Here is a 22,609-nt window from a genome sequence, read left to right as displayed (position 1 = left end):
TGAGACTTAGTGTGTAGCAGAATACATAATTACTATGTAGGATGAATTTGGTTTTAATCTAAATTCTGCATTTGAGATTAAATATTACTTACAGAAGATCATCTGCATTTCTGTCCACATTTCACATATAAATAAATAACAGTACAATATGATACATGCATTTGGCCTTGTCTGTTTACTGGCATCATCGAGTGGATTTATTGTTGGTTCTGGAAAAAGCACAATACAATATGGCACGAACAAATCCCAGAGATTCCCATAAATCCCTTCATGAGGACATGAGGAAAAACATACCCCATGAAGGCACTGGGACATGTTTTGTGTGCTAAGCTGTATGTACTAGCTGTGGCGTGTCCAGCGGGGCGGGCACAGGCCACCCCCTCAACCAGACTGGCCATCCCAGGTGCCACCCCGAAGCTAAAACAGTAAAATTCAATCAAATATCAAATGTACGATTATGTTTTCACAGTGAAGCTCAGGGATTCGAGTGTAAGTGAATGCAGCATCGGCTTCTGCGCTATGAGCATCACGTTAGCAAAGGAAGGAGAGCGAAGCACGAAAGACGGCACCGCAGAAAACAATTTTTCGGTGAAAGAAAATGAGGAGAGAATAAATGTCCCAGTAAGTAATATTAAGTTTGTTGAGTTTAGTAAACTTCGGTGAAATTACAATGAGTTATGAGTTATAAGATATAATCTAAGTCATAACATTGCTGTATGGAGCTGCAGATTTGGTTGCAGGTTAATACTGGCAGTGTCACCATGCCAGCTGACTGTATTTCATCATCAGCCAGTGTTGTTCTTTATACATCAATATTACCAAAGTTGACCATAAGGCAGCACTTACACTACACTGTGCGGTCTAGCTAATTTCTCTCATTACTTATCCTATCTGCCAGCTCCATGTTATGAATAGAGTGTAAATCACCCCATGAAATGGCTGTGCCATGTTCAATGGAGGGATGTGCAGTTCTGGTTCTCAAGGCTCCTGTCCTCCCAGTTTTAGATGTTTCCATACTTAAACACAGCTGATTTAAAGAATCATTTACAGACTTGTGCACAACTAGGTGTTTGGGGATTATTTGATTTGAATTGGCTATGTTGGTATAGGTAACATCTAAAACGTGCAGGATAGGGGCCCATGAGGGCCAGAATTTGACATCCCTGACTTCTAGTCATCAGGAAAGTTGTTGTTTGTGACATAAGTTTTTGCTTTATTACTTGAGGGCCAACCAGTAAAGATAAAAGAATAGAAAAGATCTCAAAATATTGAGAATTTCTTCCTTAAGAAGGCTAAAATACAACCAGAAGCAGAGAGCTTCTTTTTTCCTGTTTCAAAGTCAAACACCAGTTTGTGAGAAGATTATCTTTTTTTTTAAATTGGCAGATAAAGTTTTGCATTGGCACTGGCTAATTTGCCAATTGTATGTTAAAAATGTTCGTATTTTAATATTCAAAAATGTCTTTGCCCAAAACATATGTGCACTATATGTCAGTAAAAATACTATGCAAATATTGCTGTCCTTGAATGCTGAATAAACACTGACAAAGCACTGATTGTATCTCTTGTACTTTATCAACACAGTATCTAAAAACTTTGCACTGTAGTGGTTAAAATCTCATTCTAATAAGAGTTAAAAGCGCATTCGGTTATTAGGTTTATAGGGTTATTGAATTATGGTTAACGGTTGGTAGAATTTTTTTTTAACATTATCTGCCAATTACATCTGCCACCCTTCTCCAAATCTGTGCCCCCACCTGGCCCCCCCAACAAAAATTTTCTAGACACGCCACTGTGTACTAGTTTTTGATGATCTTTTGAACTGTAGAACATAATCATGATTCTCACTTTTACACAGTATGCCCTATCAGCAATGTCAGATTCATTAATAGTTTAAAAACAGCTATTCTTGCAGGTAAACACGAAATCTGACAAGGTGCACGATTGTGAAAGAGAACAGCTCGTCTTGGCAAATCAAAGATCAGCATTCCTCCTTAATTTCCTTGAATTTCTTTGCGCCTTTTAGAAGGCTACAGTTAGATAACCACAATAGATACAATTATTATTATGCTGACTGCATGTGGGTCAGTCATGTCCTTAAATGGAAACATTGTAATTTAAATAGTTTAGTTCGTCTATTCATTCTACCTCGCCCTCTTTGGGAAAGAGCAGACTTTCTTGCCAGGACTTGAATTTCACAGCACTTCCTTTCACCCTGAGGACATTTACTGCATACTTTGTGGAGGCTGTAAGACAATCCATGGTCGGAGCACAAAAGACGCTTCAGGGACGGGATGTTTTTATTTCACTGAAATTTAGTACAGAATTAAAAGCTATTTGAGGAGATCTTGCTAGATTGTTTTTGTTGTATGACTGATTTTTCATACCTCAGATAATTTTTTTCTAACCAAAAGGAATAAAAAGGTGGTACGTTTACTTCACTTCTGGAAACATTTGAAACACCAGGAAGACCGCTTTTGTCTCCAGCCTTTAGCTGAGTCTGCACTGCCCCCGCATGGCCGTATTTTCACATTACAGCGATGTGAGCCTATTGATGAGTGACATTTGATTTGAATACAGAGACTATAAGTTGAAATAATAAACAAAGTTGGAGAAGGGTAAATGATGTAAGGAATAAGGACAACTAAAAATGCAGGTGAAAAAGGATTAGTTAGCACAAGTATCTGAGTAAAAAGAAAGTAAAAACACAAAATGGTCTTAAACAAAGAATCCGAGAAGAAAAAAAGGTGAAAGGCGGTGAAAGTAGACGTACTGTTAGTAGTGTATTTCTGAAGAGCTGCAGTTTGTCGTCAAGTTACTCCTGTTTGAACGATCAACTATGCTATGACCACATATACTGTGTGTGGTCAGTTGTAGGCTATTGTAGAGATAATGGGACTTTTTTGGGTTGGTGCATGAATAGGGTAAAAACAAAAATAAAACAAGCTTAACCTAATCAGTGCTGTTAACACACTGTAGGTTAAAATGAAAACAACATATTTAATTATGCTACTTTTTACTACCTTACCAAATGTAGACCATAAATATAAGATACCATTGCTACAAAATCTAAGTACGAGTTTCACTGCATTATCAAAAGCACGGGGTACAAAGAGACACTAGGTAGCACGAGAATACTAAAATGATGTTTAAAATCATAATCAGAATACTTTATTAATCCATTAAGAAATTATGTTTTCCAAGATAGTAACTGACTAAACTAAATGAAACTATACAATATATTACAAAGTTACAAAATGCAATGATGCATACAAATAGCTCAATTATAAATATCTCAGTTTAAAACCCAAATTAAATATATACTTTGAAATTGTGGTGCCCCTCTTATCATACTGTAAGACTTTATTTTCTCTGTGAAAATGTGAGAATGTGCAAAAATTAAGGGTGTAAAAATGTTTTTAAAAAAACTGTTAATACACTCAACAGTGACTTCACGAAGGGTAATTGTCACTGTCTCATTTCTATTCCTCTTTTACATGATGTCTTAGCATTCCTGGGCATTGAATTGATCTGTATTTATAACTGATTGTATATTGTATTCAGTATATCACTCACAGAGCCATACATTATTACTGGTGAGGCATTACACATTCCTTCTTCTCTCTGTTTTTGTTTTAAAATTGTGAATGACAATTCCTGACAGGAGGGCAGAGAAATGGGACATGCAGGATGTTGAGACTAGACTAGAGTGCAAATGTGAACCAATAAATGATACATGCTATAGAGACGTAAATTACAAGGAAATCTTCAACAGCATTCATTGGATCTTATACACCACTTTAACAAAAAGGCCTCATTGTTCTCCACATTTTTCTCCATTTCTGAAGAAATGCTCAAAGGAAAGCTTATCCATAATCCACTTGTGTAAGCATTTTTGGATTTTGCAATCTTGTATTCATTGGTACCTTGGATATTTCTCATTTAGAGCTAAGCAACACATCAATACACACAGGCCTGGAGCTACGTTATGTACAACAGGTATGTTACAGATCAATCTTGTGTGTGTGTGTGTGTGTGTGTGTGTGTGTGTGTGTGTGTGTGTGTGTGTGTGTGTGTGTATGGTCACTGAATTTGGCTTTGTTAAACAAAACCAGCATGCTGCAAAAAGTTAGTGATTTATCTATTTCTACTTTTCCAAAGTGAATCAGATGGACTTTTTTTCTTCTAGGTTGAAGATGACCTCAACTAGAAATGCAACACAATTTCTTCTCTTTATATCTGCAGTGATCTTGTTGTGGAGAGTTGGCTGCGGCGGAAAGATTTTGATTGTTCCTTTTGAAGGAAGCCACTGGGTCAACATGGACATCATGATCAAAGCTCTTCATGCTCGGGGACACTCTGTCGATGTGGTACGAACCAATCAAAGCTGGTACATCAAAGATGACTTCCCGCACTACAAACCAATCACAGTTCCTGTTGTTGAAGTTTTTAATCAAGATTTTCTTAACCTCATTCTGAAAAGGGTATTTAGCATTGAAAGGGGGGGAAGCTCGGTTTTTAGCTTTTTGAGTTTGCAGGTTGAAATGTTTAATGCCATGTATGATATGCATGGGATCATATGCAAAATGGCTACTGTCATGCTTGAAGATGAAAACTTGATGAATAATTTAAAGGTGCGCAAATATGACCTAGTCCTCACTGACCCAGCATGGGGTGCAGGCATATTAATCGCTCATGTTCTGAAATTACCTCTGATCTATAATGTACGATTCGCAACTAGTGGGGAGGGACACTTGGCCATTGCGCCTTCTCCATTATCTTATATCCCAGTAACTGGTTCTGGACTGACAGACAGCATGACTTTCATACAGAGAGTCAAAAATCTAATTTGCTATGTCATCTGGCAAGCACAGGACATATTTTTAATCCGCCCTCAGTATCAAGCTGTTTGCAATAAATTCTTTGGCTCAGATGTTACATATAGTGGCTTATTACACAGCGCAGACCTGTGGCTCATGAGAGTGGACTTTGTGTTCGAGTTCCCTCGACCGACCATGCCGAATGTTATTTATATAGGAGGATTTCAGTGTAAGCCTTCAGAACCACTTCCCGAACACTTGGAGGACTTTGTGCAGAGTTCTGGAGAGCATGGCTTCATCCTCATGTCTCTGGGGACTTTTGTGACTGAACTTCCTGCTGATATAACAAATGAGATCGCTGCAGCTTTTGCTAAACTGCCACAGAAAGTCATCTGGAAGTATAAAGGTGACAGGCCAGATGCTCTGGGTAATAACACTTTATTAGTTGATTGGATGCCACAGAATGACCTTTTAGGACATCCTAAAATAAAACTATTTGTGTCACATGGAGGAACAAATGGAGTCCAGGAAGCTATTTATCATGGAGTTCCAGTTGTCGGTCTACCTGTGTTTTTTGACCAGTATGATAACCTGCTTCGCTTGAAAGAAAAAGGAGCAGCTAAAATTCTTACATTAGCCATTGTGGATAAAGATGATAATTTTCTGAAGGCCATAGAGGAAGTCCTGAGTGATCCCTCCTACAGGGCGAACATGCAGAGACTTTCCAGGCTGCACAGAGATAAGCCAGTAATGCCACTGGATAACGCCCTCTTCTGGATAGAGTTTGTCATGAGGCACAAAGGAGCAGCTCACCTGAAAGCAGAGTCCTACAGAATGCCCTGGTATTCCTACCACTCTGTAGATGTAGTACTGTCTTTTCTAGCTGCTGCTGCAATAATTACTTTTTTATCTCTTGTGTTTTTTAGGCTGGTATGTCTTGAAAAATGCCTGAAAATAAAAACTAATAGCAGGGTTCGTACGGGTGCTTGAAATCCTTGAAAATGCTTGAATTCTAATGTCGTCTTTTCAAGGTTTGGAAAGTGCTTGAATTTCAGATGTGGTGCTTAAAAGTGCTTGAGAATGTAACTGTATTTCATTCACAATAAATAACTATGATTGAATAGTTTTCTTATCAGATAGAGAAATAAAATGAGTCACAAAATGTAAAAGCAAAATGTCCCCGCCTGGGCTGCCTTGCGTCTGTTCCAATATGTGACCCCGCCCCTCCCTCGGACAGTCGGGGATGAGTGCGCTAACATACCTGTAGGTTGCTGTTTTAATGAGTGTTTGATGGAAAACAACAATGGCGGAGTTTGCGTTCTCCAGTAGCATGATAGGTGAGTCCTAGTAAATAATTTTCCAGTACGTGTACGTTACACATGCTATTTTTTTTTAAATTATGGTTATTATTTTGCTAGCTATCAAACTCGCTGGAGAAATGATTGAAATGCACTGAGTGTGATGCAGTATGGCAGCGCTATCATGGAATATGCTGTGAACTTAGCTAACATTACTTAGCAGTAATATGAGTTAATTTACTCAAGTGAACGCTTTAAACATTAGCCCGATACATAACTAGCTAACTTAAGGCTTTCTGATTAACCCTCTGGGGTCGACGGACCCAGAGTCTCCATTTCAACTTGGGTCAAACGTGGGACTTCAAACTGTATACCAATTTTTAAATTGTGTTGATAGGTCACGTAAAACCGATGTTTTTTTGTTGGGGGTTCTGAATAAAACAGTGGCGTTTACTCTGGGAAGAAACGGTAAAAACTGCGTTTTTATGGAGAGCGCTAGCAAACACGCTTTGCTTGGGGGGGAAAAAGAAAAAACACTCCTTCCCTATTGGTGGAAAAATGTACCATGTCGACCACTTAAAAAATGATACGCCAACATGTGGTATTTGGTTGTTGGGAAGAAAGGGAAGAGAGAGAGCGAGTGAGCGAAAGAGAGAGAGTGTTTTTGATACGTGAGAGATTTGTGACGTTTACCCTGTTTGGAGTCTCAAGTTAGTGTGTTGTCTTGTGTAGTTAGTGTGTGGTGTAGTTGTTTTGTTTTGTGTGTCAGTTCTACTAGTGAACGTCACAGTTGCTGCCTTAAAGCCACCAAAGGCAGATTGCAGTGTAAACGCTGAGTGACACACCTGCTGTCAGACCTGCAGGTTTATCCCTGTGCTGTTCTCATCTGTGTTATAGTGACACAAACTATGTTTTGGAGTTGCATAAATAATTTGTGTGTGTGCCTTCTTATTTGATGCAGCACAGCTGATTGTTCTGTAGATAGTTTGAAATGGTTATATAAAAAACGTCTGAGCCTTGGATGCATTTTTAGGTAATGTCGGGGGAAATCTCCCAAATAGAAGGCTGCCAAAGTAAAACAGAGACACAGTGAGACAATATAATCAATCACATGTACATGGGTGAACGTCTCAGAAGAGAGTCACACAGTGTACTTCTTTATTCGTGCATTTATAGTCACTGGTGACAACAGTGAATACGTCTATTCATAGGCAGAGGAATGTTAGTGCGTAGGGAGTGAAGATAAGAGTGGTTGAGGTGTATGTGTGTGTGTTGTGAGATTCAGAAGGACGCAGCCCTTCTTCTTGTTAGAGAGCGCAGATAAAAGTATCCAGCTCTCCTCTTCCTGCTTGTTCAGCTATTATCGCTGTGAGAAAGAATTTATAAAACAGTCTTGTAGTGGACAACAGTCTAAGTCATCAAAAGGTCAACATACAGTATTCTATCATATGCAAACTTATATCATTAAAAGCTTATACTGACTACTAAGTACAATTTTCCATTGACAGGTAAATAGCACCACGTAACGTTGTTGTTTGCAAAACTTGTTCATATTTTTTTTTAAAATGTCCAATTTCTATTTCCATTTCAAGTTATGAAAATGATTCGTTAAACATGCTTGTGGGTTTTACGGTAAAAAATCCTCACTTTCTGCTTGTATTTTAAATTTTGTCTGAATTTAGATAAATTGTGCTGACACATTATGACAAAATGAGTAAATAACAGATTGGCAAGATAAACAGTTTTAAAGGTGAAATATAGAGGCCAAATCAAAAGTAGTCGAAAATGGCGAATTATACCCTGGACCCCAGAGGGTTAACGGCTAAAAGCAAAGTTGTCACCAAGTACTGTTTATATTTGTGTGTATTGCTACAGCTTTTTTGAGTATTAACTTGGTGCCTTTGGGTGAAATAATGGTAATATGAGTGATCCATATGTTCACAAAGCCACTTGTTTCTGTGCTACCAAAGTTCCCCGGCTTTCATTCAAAATGTGTTTATCGCCACCTACGCATTAAACTACTTAAACAGTCAGTGCTGTTCTCCATGCCTGTCTGACATGATGTTATTAGCACAAACACTTTAAAAGTGATCATTTAGGACTTCACGTTTTTCTATGTCCTAACAAAAGGGGAGCTATGGTGTCTTTTCACATGGTCTTACTGAGGTGATGCAAATTGAAACATGCTTTCTTTTTTATTTTTTGGCGGGGGGGGGCTTAAAAAGGGGCCTTGAAAGTGCTTAAAAAGTGCTTGAATTTGACCCTGAAAAAAGTGTACGAACCCTGTAATAGGTTGAATAAGAAATGATAAGACATGGTTTGTGTTATTTTGCAGATCTCAGTGAAGTAGTTTTCTCCAGTGTGTTTTGATAAGTTATGTTACAAATCAAAGCTACCGTCAAATGTGAAAGTTCATTCAACTGAATAAAAATTACAACCATAAAACCCTGATCCCTGTGTCCACAGTCTGTAGGTCCCCATGGTGACCTCAAATTTATTAAAAATGTTCTGTCTGGATTAGAAACAATTTATTGAATACAAATACATTTAATTACCACAATAAAAACATAATAATTATAACTTTGAAAGCTATACACAGTGAATATTTGAAAAAAAGTCTATTTTTTGTTGTATTATATGCATTTTTATGATGGATTGATGGAAATAAGTGGTTACAAAAAGAAAAGAAAAATATAAAACATTAATGTCTGCATGCTCTAGAGTGAAAGCAAAATGCAGACTATTTTATAAAGTAAGTACATCCATACCTTTAATCAAAATGTTTTATGAAGAAACAAGAAACAGCACGTTGGAGCAAGTCTTTCTTCAGCTGTGTTGCTCATAAACATCTGTGAATGTCGATGCTTCACAGCCACTATACTTTCAGAAAACATTGCCACTTATTCTGAACATGATCATTGCCTGCAGTCATTAATTAGCTGAAACACAGACTGAAGAGGAACTCGGGGTGGGAACTCTGTTGCCTTTCTTTTTATGTTTGATCGATGAACTATATAGGCATGCTGGCTTTGAATCTGCAGGCACATCATCTGTGGTTGGAAAGTGTCAGTTAAATAGTGGTTACAAGTGTTATTTAGACATGTGTTTAATGAGTTTCAACACTCGTGGTGTTGCCTTTTGGCTCTTTTCCGGTAACCATCTTTAGTGACAGAATTAACTATTCTAATTCAGGCAGCACAAAACACTCTTTCACACATTTCCTGTGGTCTTCCTGTAAGACTGAGTAAAGCAACAAAGACGAACCTTCTGGTTTCAAGTATTAAAAGACCATTTGTAATAAGTTCCCAACATTATGTTTTCTTCATGCTTCATGCTTCATGCTCAATCCAGCTCAAGATTAGAAGACAAAATAACTACTCTTAGGTAATACATGTTGTATTTGATAATGCAACATGTCATCATGTTGCATTCATCTTACATTACCAATAATGTTTCACTGCATATATTTATTTTAAAGTACTTTTAGTACCGTACTTTAGTAAAATGTATTACTTGGCATGCTGCTGATTAATGTTATCGGACTTTTCATCTCTTTTATGTTCATGTTAGGCAGCAAAGTCACATAAATGACTGCCAAAAGGCATTAGAACAATGTCTATTAAAGCACAATGAAACACATTGTGATCGCTTACCTACAACAGTGTACGCGTCTTCAAAATTTTCAGAAGGCAATGAAACCTCAGCTGCCAGATTGTTCGGACACCTGATGATAAAATATTGTTAATGATCAGATTTCAGTACTGCTCATGCTTTTGTTGTTATTACACATTTTTTAAGTGTACAGATGTTGAAAATAAAAATATATTCTTACGCGTCATCATAATCTGTGCTGAAAGAGTCTTCTTTTTCTAATAAAACACAAACCCCCCAAAAAAGACAGTGAAATACAGAGAAAAAATAAAGTTGATCGAAATTTCTATTTATAACAGCTGTATATAGCTCATTTTTAATGAAACAGATGTGATTTGAATTGTTTGAAAAGGTTTTTTTTGTTTGAAAGAATATGAATGTGTGAATGTTTGTTTAATTACACAGACATCCTTTGTTGGATTAGAAAAGAGCAGAACACATAAGTCATCATGTGTAATTCTATTAAAAATTCCCTGGAGTATGTCTTGACTGTAATTCCATTTTGACCATACCGTCTTCCCACTCTTCCTGCTCCTGCTGTTCCTCCAACATGTCTGAATTTGCCTGCTGAGTCGTTGCACTGTAAAAACAAAACAAACTAAACATATTTCAGTGGTTCATTCACTTTTCCATTCAGTATATAGAATTTTACCCACAAAGACAAAACATAACAAAATTATTTTTCTAATAAAAAAATCACAGAATTGTCAAAAAAATTATGCATATTGAATTAAAGCTCACCGTGGTCCACAAGAAGTTGAGCGAACTGTTGAAACACAAAACAAATATAATTTTAGAGCAAAATATAGCATGCAGGTATATTCAGCTATATTATGTGGTTGGTTTGATTAATCCATACAATATACAATGACTTGTGAAAAAAAATGTGAAGCCTAAAATTATTTTTAAGTATACTTATTTGACCTAGTTTGTTTGAAATCCACCAAAGACACGCCCCTAGTGACAGCATCAAGGTTATTACTCCACCATGGAGTAACACTGTAGACACCAAATCCACTGGAAAGTAAAATAAGACATGATTACCTATATTTCAAAATATATTTCAGTATAAAAATAATGCATTATTATAAAAATAAGTCTATTTAAAGCATTTTTGAAACATTCAGAGACCCTTACCTTTGACCTCAAGAAATAAATTGTTTGTTCCATGAACTGTGTACTCCTGCTCATAGAAGCATTTTGATGGCAGCGCTATGCAGCTGTAATGACCTGAATCCCTCAAAACTGCACCATCAATGATGAAAGTTGCCAGCATCTGAGACACATTAAAGACTTGCACTTGGAGAATCGTGTCGTTCTTCCTCAGGTAAGCGTAGATAAATTTACATCCACCAAGTGTATGTAGGTGTTGAGACACTGTGCACTGGAATTCAACATGATGTCCCTCATGAACAGTGGATGGCCCAACTATTGAAATATCTGCTGGGAGAAAATTGGCTGCATGGAAACAGGAGAAAATGAGTGGAAAGAAATAACAATGACGTCATGTGTTCAGGAGTCAAAACACTTACCTATGACCAGAATCTCAATGATGTCGTCTCCTTTCTTGACTACTTCAGAAAGTGTATAATTTTTGGGGGAATAAACACAGCTGTAATTTCCACTGTGATGAAGACCAGCTGTGCATATGGTGAACAGGATGTCATTTTGATCTTGCTTCTGGGGCTTAGTCTGGATTCCGCGCCCATTTATTAACAAATAAACATAAATCTTGGAGTCTTTCTTTTTTCCAAATGTGCTGCATGTTACATAAAAGTCACTGTTTTCACTTATAATTGTCTGCTGGGCCAGGATCTTTGCAGGAAAAATATCTGTGTGACATCATAATGAGCAATATATGTAATGATGAGTGCAGCTTAATAACATTTAGGAATATAGAAGAGACATATCTTGTAATGAGTGAAACTGAACTTACCTTTGGTTTGGCTTATGACCTGATTTGTCAGAATACCTTGAAGAAAAGAAGTGAAAAATTAAATGAATCCTGTCAGCTTAAATAGATAGAAAACAGTTTGACTGAAAGACATAGATGTTATCTGTTAGTGTACTCACACAGAAGAGCAATTATTATGTTCATCGTTATAGACAATGAGCCACCCTCACCGACTCTCTGCAGCATATCTTCTGAAAGCTTCTCAAAAGTCTTGCTCAAAACCACAGAGAGTAAATATGGAGAAACTACACTTCCTGTTATTTGTACAGTGACACGTGATATTTCAACATTTTTGACTGGATAAAAAATAATACCTACAAGGAAATAAAACCCATAAGAGTGTGTTCTTAAACCATTTTACTTTCAAATACCTCATATTACAAGTTAATTTCCACTGACATTTCTTTAGTTGTATAATAAGTCATTCTGACATACTGACAATTATACCCAATACAGGGTGCTTATCTTCTTTCACTCTGACACACTGAGGAAATATATGTGAAAGATTTTCACACATTTTCAAACACACACATATATACACTCACAAAAGTGAGGCTTTGACCATAACACAAAGCTGAACGCTGATTTAAAAGTGCACTTTGACTGATTCTGATCCAGCTGACTTTAACAGATTATACTGACTTGGGCCAAACCTTTTCCTCTGGATATCCAGAAAAAGAACAGTTTTATTTGCTTTGCATGTTTGTAAAGGATCCAGTGTTGTTTTATTCAAATGCTTGATAATTTCAGTTTTTCGTTTTTCCCCTTGGAGTGGTGGGGTGTTCATAAAAGTTTATGAAAAGTTTCAGAAAAATGCAACTTGCAGTGTGTGTGTGTGTGTGTGTGTGTGTGTGTGTGCACTCAAACCTATCTTCTTACAATTCTAGATCAACATGTATCCAGGAGTGGGTCACATGGCTACACTACTTTTTACAAAGGTCCTTTTTGTCTTTGTACACAGTGTTTAAATATCCTCAAAATTCACAAATTACATTTTCTTAATTATTACGTGTTCCAGAAAGTAACTGTTTCAGAGTTAGGCAGGACCTCTTATAATGCATTTGTAACTTTTAATGTCCAATCAAATAAGGGCACATTTATTGCAGCAATCAGAACAAATAAAGTTATAAATCTCTTTAAAACGACTAGGAAGTAACTTGTAGTAACAAAGATTTACCACAGGATGTCAGCCTCTGAGCAAAGTGTCAAAGAGTCTCACATGAAACTCTAAATTAAATTTGAAAAATTAAATAAAATTGAAAAAGGTTGAACAGTTTGGTGTGGTTTCTGGAAACACAAAATAAATTAACTTCCAACTTCTCTCTAGGTTGATTTTATATACTTAATTTAACCAAGAAGAGAGAGTCACAGTCTTTCTTTATTAGTGCAGTAGATCTGACTTAGAATCTCTTTTGCAAGTGTGTCTTAGGTCAAGATAGGCAGCATTAACTTATCTTGTCTTCTCATTTGCAGGAGACGATAAAGATCCCAGATAAGACTCATGTAAGCTCAGCCTGCCTGGGTTTAAGCCCAGGACCATCTTAATGTGAAGAATAGTGCTAACCACTTTTAGCAACTATTGATGACAGTGATTCCACACAAAAAGCCACAGGGGGCAATTTAGTGCCAAGAATATCATAAAAGAGGGTTTATGGCAAAGGCCATAATTCAATATGAAATTGCAATTTCTTTTTTAAATGGGGGGTCACAGGTTATCAAATGCATCGTCTGAACACTGCCAGCAGTCACCTTCTCAGGATCACTCTCTGCTCTGGTATATTATTTTGATATACAGTAGTGGATGTTCAACACAAAAGCATTGATTTTTCTCAATAGAGTGAGAAAAATCATGGTGAAGATTAGGTACTCATCAATTTATTGTATCTGTGATGACAAAGGGGAGGAAAGTTAAAGAGATCATCGACAGACAGTGTAACTTTCTCACCACAGAGGGGAAGCAAAAGACAACCACTGTGAGAAAGGAGATTAGGAGGCATGGGATGATCATTTCGATTATGAAGAAAAGAGTTCATCGACAATAACCCATTTGTCTGTCTCACAGAAGTCCTTGAAGCTTGTAGTTGAACTAATCAGCCCCAAGTTGGCCTTGGCTTTGTTATTTGTCCAGTGTTTGTGCAGTTTTGGTGATTAAATTGTTGGCATCTTACAGGCAGATCATCTGTGGTTGGAAAGTTTGCAGTTAATTAATGGTTACGGCCATCTCTGTTTAGACACTTGTGAGCTTGCCTCTCCCCTCATTTCTGTTTACTGTTTTTCATGACAGAATTAACTATTCTAATTCAAGCAGCACACGTGTTCTGTGGTCTTCCTGTAAGACTCAGTGAAGTAACACAGACAAACTTGCTGGTGTGGAGGGACAAATAAAGGTTTATATAAGCTGCTCATGTTGGTTTTGTTTTTTTATTATTCTTATGAACTTTGTCCTCAATCTGGCCTTATTGAGCTGTAAAACTCAAGATGACAAAACAGCTACTGACAGGTAATAAATTTTGCATTTGATAACTGCACTCCTCATATAGCCAATTGTGATTCACTGTTCACATTTTTATATTGCATTATAATCATAATTATTGCTTTCACAGTACCTTTAGGACTCAAAATGTGTTACTTAGCAAAATGCTGGTCAATGTGATCATGCTCAACATCTCTTTTATGTGTATGTTAGCAGTAAGTCACCTACGTACTGTTTGAAAGACATTACAACTGTAAGTCTCACAGTACAAGGAAGCTAAACGCTATAGTATACACAGTTTCACAATTGCCAAAATATGTTGAGCACTCACCTTTCCATATTGTTTTGATAACTTATTAAAAATGTATTTAAATTTTTTAAAGTGTACATAAAATTTGTACAAGTATTTTTTAAATGTTTTTTTTACACTTCATCGTCCTCCATGCTAAAAGAGTCTTCTTTTGCTAATAAAATGACAAAAAAATTTAGATTTATTATTTAATAAAAAGAAAGAAAAATAAAAGCTATTTGTAATTTCAACCTTAAACTATTATTTATAACAGCTCTATATAGCTCCCTTAAATGAAAGACTAAAATAAAGTTCACCGTGGTGTGCACAAAACTGAGTGAACTGTTAAAATACAAAACATACAACATTTTAAAAGAAAATATAGCATGCAGGTGTATTGAAGTACATTATGTGATCGGTCTTATTACCCTTGAATGTCATACAGAATGACTTAGTAAAACAAAATATGGAACCCAAAATTATTTGATAATTAAGTATTTGATTACACTTGACCTTGTTTGTTTGAGATCCACCAAAGAGACACCACCAGTAATAGCATCAAACTTACCATTCTCCAGTAGTAATACTGGTAGGACCAAATTCACATAAAGACAGACTGAACTACTAAAAAAACATTTTATGAATATACAAGAAAAAAGAAAATGGAATTTTTAAGGAGCATCTGAAGCATTTTGAAGCATTTCTGCGTTCATTAGCTGCTGACATCCTTACCTTTGACCTCATGAAATTTAGCAATATAGAAGAGACAGCCTGGGATTTCTTATTGGACCCAGAGTTGACTCAGCCTCTTCAAGTGCTCTGATTCTATAGTTGTACAGTAACTGTACAGTAGCCTGATGTTTATACTCGTTTTGCATAGGACCTAACGAATGAATGGCACAGAATTTTGAACTAATAGTCTGAACACTGTTAACAGTCATCTACTCGGGATCCCTCTCTGGCCTGGTCATGAAAATCACTCTGGGCAGTAATTCAAGAAACCCACCTTGGCATGGTTATACGTCTTTGGTGTCATGGCCTCTCATATATACATGGTGTTACTTTTTTACCACAGTCAGAGGGCAAGTAGAAGGCAAGCACAGTGAGAAGGGAGATGAGGAGGCAAGGACTAATCATGCTGACTGCATAGAAAAGAGGGAAACTGCAAATGTATAAAAAGTGTGTGATATCTGTTTAGATCTCCTCACAGCACTTGTACTTATATCACATTTATAAGCAGGTGCATCAATAATAATCCATTCGACTTTCTCCCAAAAGTCTCTGAGGTTGATAGGAGTTCCTATCAGCACCAGATCAATTTGGGCTTTGTTGTAGATCCATGAAAACACATCAGGAAAAAAAAAATCCCAAAATCATGCAGAAAATCTACATATTTTATATAGACTTTTTCAAAAGTTTGAAAAAAAATGAAAATGATAAACCTACAGAGGGTGGAAATCTGTCATAGTGAGTAATCCAAACCACACAGTAGCATAGTGTGCATACTGTTTAATGACTAAACACATGTTTTGGATAGATCATCTCAGGTGATATCGTGACTGAAGTTTGGTCTGTTTTCAGTGTCTTTGCCCTGCCATATGATTGCATTTTTTTCTGGCCATCGAGGAAAAATGTTTACATTCACCTGCCATCTTCATTGTGCTGATTTATTTATGTATTATTAATTAATTATTCTAACCATAGCATTGTAGCTAGCCAACAGGTAGTGCACCATTATATGCCAGATAGCCCAACTTAATTAACCCTACAAACATTGACACTACTGAGTTTCTGTCTTTCTGTCTACACTGAAGAAAGGTAGCAGTCATGGCTATCTCTGTTTATACACTTATAAGCTTGCCTCTATTCTGTTTTTCTTGACAGAATTAACTATTCTAATTCAGACAGAATAAAAGACACGCCACATGTATCCTGTGGTCTTTCTGTAATACTTCATGAACTAACAGACACAACCCTGCTGGTGCGAAACAGCAAAAACAGCATTATAATGAGCGACATTTTGCATTTGACAAGTAAGGGGACTTCTCATATTCTCATGTATTTGTATATTGTACTATAATGATAACTATAGTGTTAAAAATATGTTATTTGGCATACAATCTCATGATCTCTTATCTGCGAGTTAGAAATCAAAGTCAACGCCATGACTGTAAAAGGCATTAATGCTGTAAAGCAGGGTGGGGAAGTCCAGACTTCAAGGGCCGGTGTCCTGTAGGTTTTAGATGTGTCCTTGATCCAACACAGCTGCTTTAAATGGCTAAATTACCTCCTCAACATGTCTTGAAGTTCTCCAAAGGCCTAGTAATGAACTAAACATTTGGTTCAGGTGTGTTGACCTGGGGTGATATCTAAAACCTGCAGGACATCGGTCCTTGAGGCCTGCAGTTCCCCACACCTCCTATAAAGCCTTCAACCATGAAATAACTGACAGAAAATTCTTCAGAAATTAAAAAAAAGAAATTTAATATTAAATATAAAAAAGTAATAAGGCAATAAACAATAAATAGACAGATTTCTTTTATAAATCTTCTACTATAGAAATTTCTATTTCTGAGGATTACAGTTTAAAAAAAAAACAACAACAACAAAAATCCAAAACTTGACAATCTGTGCAATGAGCTACCAGAACTTTTTCTGTAATTTTACATATTTATATTTTACAATTTAAAGAGTTGTGCTGATATATTTATTTCTTTGTCACAGCAGCTTTTCCTTTATCACGTAGAGAAACAGTTAAATATGTAATTTCTTTACAATGAAAGGAAGGGGAGTTTCACCACTTCAGGGGCATAATTTCCAGGTGGGTTAGGGGGGTTATGACCCCCCCCACAAAAAAAACCAGACTCAATCAATATAACCCCCCCCCCCCCCCCAACCCCCAATAAAATTATGAATTAGCTTGCATAAATAGGCTGTTGATTTTCTTTACTCATTTCAGGTATTACCAGCAAAATACTTGCATGTTTAATCATCTGGGAATATACCCAGATTTATTTAGACAGACATCTTGACCCCCCTAATGGTCAGCACAACGTTATGCCGATGCACCACTTAACTAGTGGGCTGTGTGGCCTGCAACATAAAATCAGTTTGACACTCCTGATCTACATCTTCCCACATTCTCATCCCGTCATTTCTCCAGCATGTCTGCATTTGCTTGTTTGTTGTTTGATCCACAAAGAAACGCCACCAGTAATACCATCAAGGTTATCACTCCATAACGCAGTAAACCAAGAGAGATTAAATCCACTGGAAAGCACAAAAAGACAGCATAAACTTTTTTTTTTTTTAAATTAAGGTCTATTTGAAGCATGTTTGAAAAATTCAGAGACCCTTACCTTTGACCTGAAGAAATACTTTGTTTGTTCCATGAACTGTGTACTCGTGCTCATAGAAGCATTTTGATGGCAGCACTATGCAGCTGTAATGACCTGAATCCTTCAAAACTGCACTATCGATGATGAAAGTTGCCAGCATCTGAGACACATTAAAGACTTGCACTTGGAGAATCGTGTCGTTCTTCCTCAGGTAAGCGTAGATAAATTTACATCCACCAAGTGTATGTAGGTGTTGAGACACTGTGCACTGGAATTCAACATAGTCTCCCTCATGAACAGTGGATGGCCCAACTATTGAAATATCTGCTGGGAGAAAATTGGCTGCATGGAAACAGGAGAAAATGAGTGGAAAGAAATAACAATGACGTCATGTGTTCAGGAGTCAAAACACTTACCTATGACCAGAATCTCAATGATGTCGTCTCCTTTCTTGACTACTTCAGAAAGTGTATAATTTTGGGGGGAATAAACACAGCTGTAATTTCCACTGTGATGAAGACCAGCTGTGGATATGGTGAACAGGATGTCATTTTGATCTTGCTTCTGGGGCTTAGTCTCGATTCTGCGCCCATTTTTTAACAAATAAACATAAACCATGGATTCTTTCTTTTTTCCAAATGTGCTGCATGTTACATAAAGGTCACTGTTTTCACTTATAATTGTCTGCTCTGCCAGGATCCTTGCAGGAAAAATATCTGCGTGACATCATAATGAACAATATATGTGATGATGTTTGCAGCTTAATAACATTTAGGAATACGGAAGAGACATATCTTGTAATGAGTGAAACTGAACTTACCTTTGGTTTGGCTTATGACCTGATTTGTCAGAATACCTTGAAGAAAAGAAGTGAAAAATTAAATGAATCCTGTCAGCTTAAATAGATAGAAAACAGTTTGACTGAAAGACATAGATGTTATCTGTTAGTGTACTCACACAGAAGAGCAATTATTATGTTCATCGTTATAGACAATGAGCCGCCCTCACCGACTCTCTGCAGCATATCTTCTGAAAGCTTCTCAAAAGTCTTGCTCAAAACCACAGAGAGTAAATATGGAGAAACTACACTTCCTGTTATTTGTACAGTGACACGTGATATTTCAACATTTTTGACTGGATAAAAAATAATACCTACAAGGAAATAAAACCCATAAGAGTGTGTTCTTAAACCATTTTACTTTCAAATACCTCATATTACAAGTTAATTTCCACTGACATTTCTTTAGTTGTATAATAAGTCATTCTGACATACAGGCAATTATACCCAATACAGGGTGCTTATCTTCTTTCACTCTGACACACTGAGGAAATATATGTGAAAGATTTTCACACATTTTCAAACACACACATATATACACTCACAAAAGTGAGGCTTTGACCATAACACAAAGCTGAACGCTGATTTAAAAGTGCACTTTGACTGATTCTGATCCAGCTGACTTTAACAGATTATACTGACTTGGGCCAAACCTTTTCCTCTGGATATCCAGAAAAAGAACAGTTTTATTTGCTTTGCATTTTTGTAAAGGATCCAGTGTTGTTTTATTCAAATGTTTGATAATTTCAGTTTTTCCCCCTGGAGTGGTGGGGTGTTCATAAAAGTTTATGAAAAGTTTCAGAAAAATGCAACTTGCAGTGTGTGTGTGTGTGTGTGTGTGTGTGTGTGTGTGTGTGTGTTTTATGTGCACTCAAACCTATCTTCTTACGATTCTAGATCAACATGTATCCAGGAGTGGGTCACATGGTTCTTTTTGTCTTTGTACACAGTGTTTAAATATCCTCAAAATTCACAAATTACATTTTCTTAATTATTACATGTTCCAGAAAGTAACTGTTTCAGAGTTAGGCAGGACCTCTTATAATGCATTTTTTAACTTTTAATGTCCAATCAAATAAGGGCACATTTATTGCAGCAATCAGAACAAATTAAGTTATAAATCTCTTTAAAACGACTAGGAAGTAACTTGTAGTAACAAAGATTTACCACAGGATGTCAGCCTTTGAGCAAAGTGTCAAAGAGTCTCACATGAAACTCTAAATTAAATTTGAAAAATTAAATAAAATTGAAAAAGGTTGAACAGTTTGATGTGGTTTCTGGAAACACAAAATAAATTAACTTCCAACTTCTCTCTAGGTTGATTTTATATACTTAATTTAACCAAGAAGAGAGAGTCACAGTCTTTCTTTATTAGTGCAGTAGATCTGACTTAGAATCTCTTTTGCAAGTGTGTCTTAGGTCAAGATAGGCAGCATTAACTTATCTTGTCTTCTCATTTGCAGGAGACGATAAAGATCGCAGATAAAACTCATGTAAGCTCAGCCTGCCTGGGTTTAAGCCCAGGACCATCTTAATGTGAAGAATAGTGCTAACCACTTTTAGCAACTATTGATGACAGTGATTCCACACAAAAAGCCACAGGGGCAATTTAGTGCCAAGAATATCATAAAGAGGGTTTATGGCAAAGGCCATAATTCAATATGAAATTGCAATTTCTTTTTTAAATGGGGGGGTCACAGGTTATCAAATGCATCATCTGAACACTGCCAGCAGTCACCTTCTCAGGATCACTCTCTGCCCTGGTAATTAACAAACAAACACTTTAATCAGCAATGCGTGGTATATTACTTTGATATACAGTAGTGGATGTTCAACACAAAAGCATTGATTTTTCTCAATAGAGTGAGAAAAATCATGGTGAAGATTAGGTACTCATCAATTTATTGTATCTGTGATGACAAAGGGGAGGAAAGTTAAAGAGATCATCGACAGACAGTGTAACTTTCTCACCACAGAGGGGAAGCAAAAGACAACCACTGTGAGAAAGGAGATTAGGAGGCATGGGATGATCATTTCGATTATGAAGAAAAGAGTTCATCGACAATAACCCATTTGTCTGTCTCACAGAAGTCCTTGAGGCTTGTAGTTGAACTAATCAGCCCCAAGTTGGCCTTGGCTTTGTTATTTGTCCAGTGTTTGTGCAGTTTTGGTGATTAAATTGCTGGCATCTTACAGGCAGATCATCTGTGGTTGGAAAGTTTGCAGTTAATTAATGGTTACGGCCATCTCTGTTTAGACACTCGTGAGCTTGCCTCTCCCCTCATTTCTGTTTACTGTTTTTCATGACAGAATTAACTATTCTAATTCAAGCAGCACACCTGTTCTGTGGTCCTCCTGTAAGACTCAGTGAAGTAACACAGACAAACTTGCTGGTGTGGAGGGACAAAAAAAGGTTTATATAAGCTGCTCATGTTGGTTTTGTTTTTTTATTATTCTTATGAACTTTATCCTCAATCTGGCCTTATTGAGCTGTAAAACTCAAGATGACAAAACAGCTACTGACAGGTAATAAATTTTGCATTTGATAACTGCACTCCTCATATAGCCAATTGTGATTCACTGTTCACATTTTTATATTGCATTATAATCATAATTATTGCTTTCACAGTACCTTTAGGACTCAAAATGTGTTACTTAGCAAAATGCTGGTCAATGTGATCATGCTCAACATCTCTTTTATGTATGTTAGCAGTAAAGTCACCTACGTACTGTTTGAAAGACATTACAACTGTAAGTCTCACAGTACAAGGAAGCTAAACGCTATAGTATACACAGTTTCACAATTGCCAAAATATGTTGAGCACTCACCTTTCCATATTGTTTTGATAACTCATTAAAAATTTTTAAAGTGTACATAAAATTTGTACAAGTATTTTTTAAAAAGTTTCTTTTTTACACTTCATCGTCCTCCATGCTGAAAGAGTCTTCTTTTGCTAATAAAATGACAAAAAAAATAGATTTATTTTTTAATAAAAAGAAAGAAAAATAAAAGCTATTCGTGACTTCAACCTTAAACTATTATTTATAACAGCTCTATATAGCTCCCTTAAATGAAAGACTAAAATAAAGTTCACCGTGGTGTGCACAAAACTGAGTGAACTGTTAAAATACAAAACATACAACATTTTAAAAGAAAATATAGCATGCAGGTGTATTGAAGTACATTATGTGATCGGTCTTATTACCCTTGAATGTCATACAGAATGACTTAGTAAAACAAAATATGGAACCCAAAATTATTTGATTATTAAGTATTTGATTACACTTGACCTTGTTTGTTTGAGATCCACCAAAGAGACACCACCAGTAATAGCATCAAACTTACCATTCTCCAGTAGTAATACTGGTAGGACCAAATTCACATAAAGACAGACTGAACTACTTTGCAAAAACATTTTATGAATATACAAGAAAAAAGAAAATGGAATTTTTAAGGAGCATCTGAAGCATTTTGAAGCATTTCTGCGTTCATTAGCTGCTGACATCCTTACCTTTGACCTCATGAAATTTAGCAATATAGAAGAGACAGCCAGGGATTTCTTATTGGACCCAGAGTTGACTCAGCCTCTTCAAGTGCTCTGATTCTATAGTTGTACAGTAACTGTACAGTAGCCTGATGTTTATACTCGTTTTGCATAGGACCTAACGAATGAATGGCACAGAATTTTGAATGTATAGTCTGAACACTGCTAACAGTCATCTACTCGGGATCCCTCTCTGGCCTGGTCATGAAAATCACTCTGGGCAGTAATTCAAGAAACCCACCTTGGCATGGTTATACGTCTTTGGTGTCATGGCCTCTCATATATACATGGTGTTACTTTTTTACCACAGTCAGAGGGCAAGTAGAAGGCAAGCACAGTGAGAAGGGAGATGAGGAGGCACGGACTAATCATGCTGACTGCATAGAAAAGAGGGAAACTGCAA

The 22,609-nt window shown here is 36.6% G+C and overlaps 3 protein-coding genes across 5 annotated transcripts; 1 reads left to right on the top strand and 2 right to left on the bottom strand.

Moving 5' to 3' along the window:
• Nucleotides 1-469: 469 nt before the first annotated feature.
• On the top strand, nucleotides 470-5,875 carry LOC116325560 (UDP-glucuronosyltransferase 2C1-like). Of its 2 annotated transcripts, none has more exons than XM_039612492.1 (3): nucleotides 470-621; nucleotides 3,947-3,999; nucleotides 4,246-5,875. In XM_039612492.1, exons 1-3 carry the CDS (start codon nucleotides 614-616, stop codon nucleotides 5,808-5,810), a joined length of 1,626 nt encoding a protein of 541 aa, XP_039468426.1. In that variant the 5' UTR covers nucleotides 470-613; the 3' UTR covers nucleotides 5,811-5,875. The 2 variants fall into 2 exon arrangements, with proteins under 2 accessions (XP_039468426.1, XP_039468423.1); XM_039612489.1 differs by having other exon boundaries at nucleotides 4,190-5,875.
• Nucleotides 5,876-7,941: 2,066 nt separating this feature from the next.
• Nucleotides 7,942-11,985, bottom strand: LOC116325622. 2 transcript variants are annotated; one of them, XM_039612481.1, is made up of 10 exons: nucleotides 11,894-11,985; nucleotides 11,706-11,741; nucleotides 11,302-11,601; nucleotides 10,907-11,227; nucleotides 10,694-10,786; nucleotides 10,511-10,535; nucleotides 10,282-10,349; nucleotides 9,951-9,987; nucleotides 9,772-9,842; nucleotides 7,942-9,168 (listed from the first exon to the last, which is right to left on the bottom strand). In XM_039612481.1, the coding sequence occupies exons 1-10, from the start codon at nucleotides 11,907-11,909 to the stop codon at nucleotides 9,050-9,052; spliced, it is 1,086 nt and encodes a 361-aa protein (XP_039468415.1). In that variant the 5' UTR covers nucleotides 11,910-11,985; the 3' UTR covers nucleotides 7,942-9,049. The 2 variants fall into 2 exon arrangements, with proteins under 2 accessions (XP_039468415.1, XP_039468410.1); XM_039612476.1 differs by having other exon boundaries at nucleotides 11,843-11,926.
• Nucleotides 11,986-17,409: 5,424 nt separating this feature from the next.
• On the bottom strand, nucleotides 17,410-18,848 carry LOC116325532. The gene is made up of 5 exons (XM_039610788.1): nucleotides 18,781-18,848; nucleotides 18,644-18,679; nucleotides 18,240-18,539; nucleotides 17,845-18,165; nucleotides 17,410-17,755 (listed from the first exon to the last, which is right to left on the bottom strand). Exons 1-5 carry the CDS (start codon nucleotides 18,845-18,847, stop codon nucleotides 17,637-17,639), a joined length of 843 nt encoding a protein of 280 aa, XP_039466722.1. The 5' UTR covers nucleotide 18,848; the 3' UTR covers nucleotides 17,410-17,636.
• Between the last annotated feature and the right edge of the window lie 3,761 nt (nucleotides 18,849-22,609).

The sequence above is a fragment of the Oreochromis aureus genome, linkage group 1, assembly GCF_013358895.1.
Source record: "Oreochromis aureus strain Israel breed Guangdong linkage group 1, ZZ_aureus, whole genome shotgun sequence".
Classification (NCBI taxonomy): domain Eukaryota; kingdom Metazoa; phylum Chordata; class Actinopteri; order Cichliformes; family Cichlidae; genus Oreochromis; species Oreochromis aureus.
This window is presented reverse-complemented; position numbering and strand designations above follow the sequence as displayed.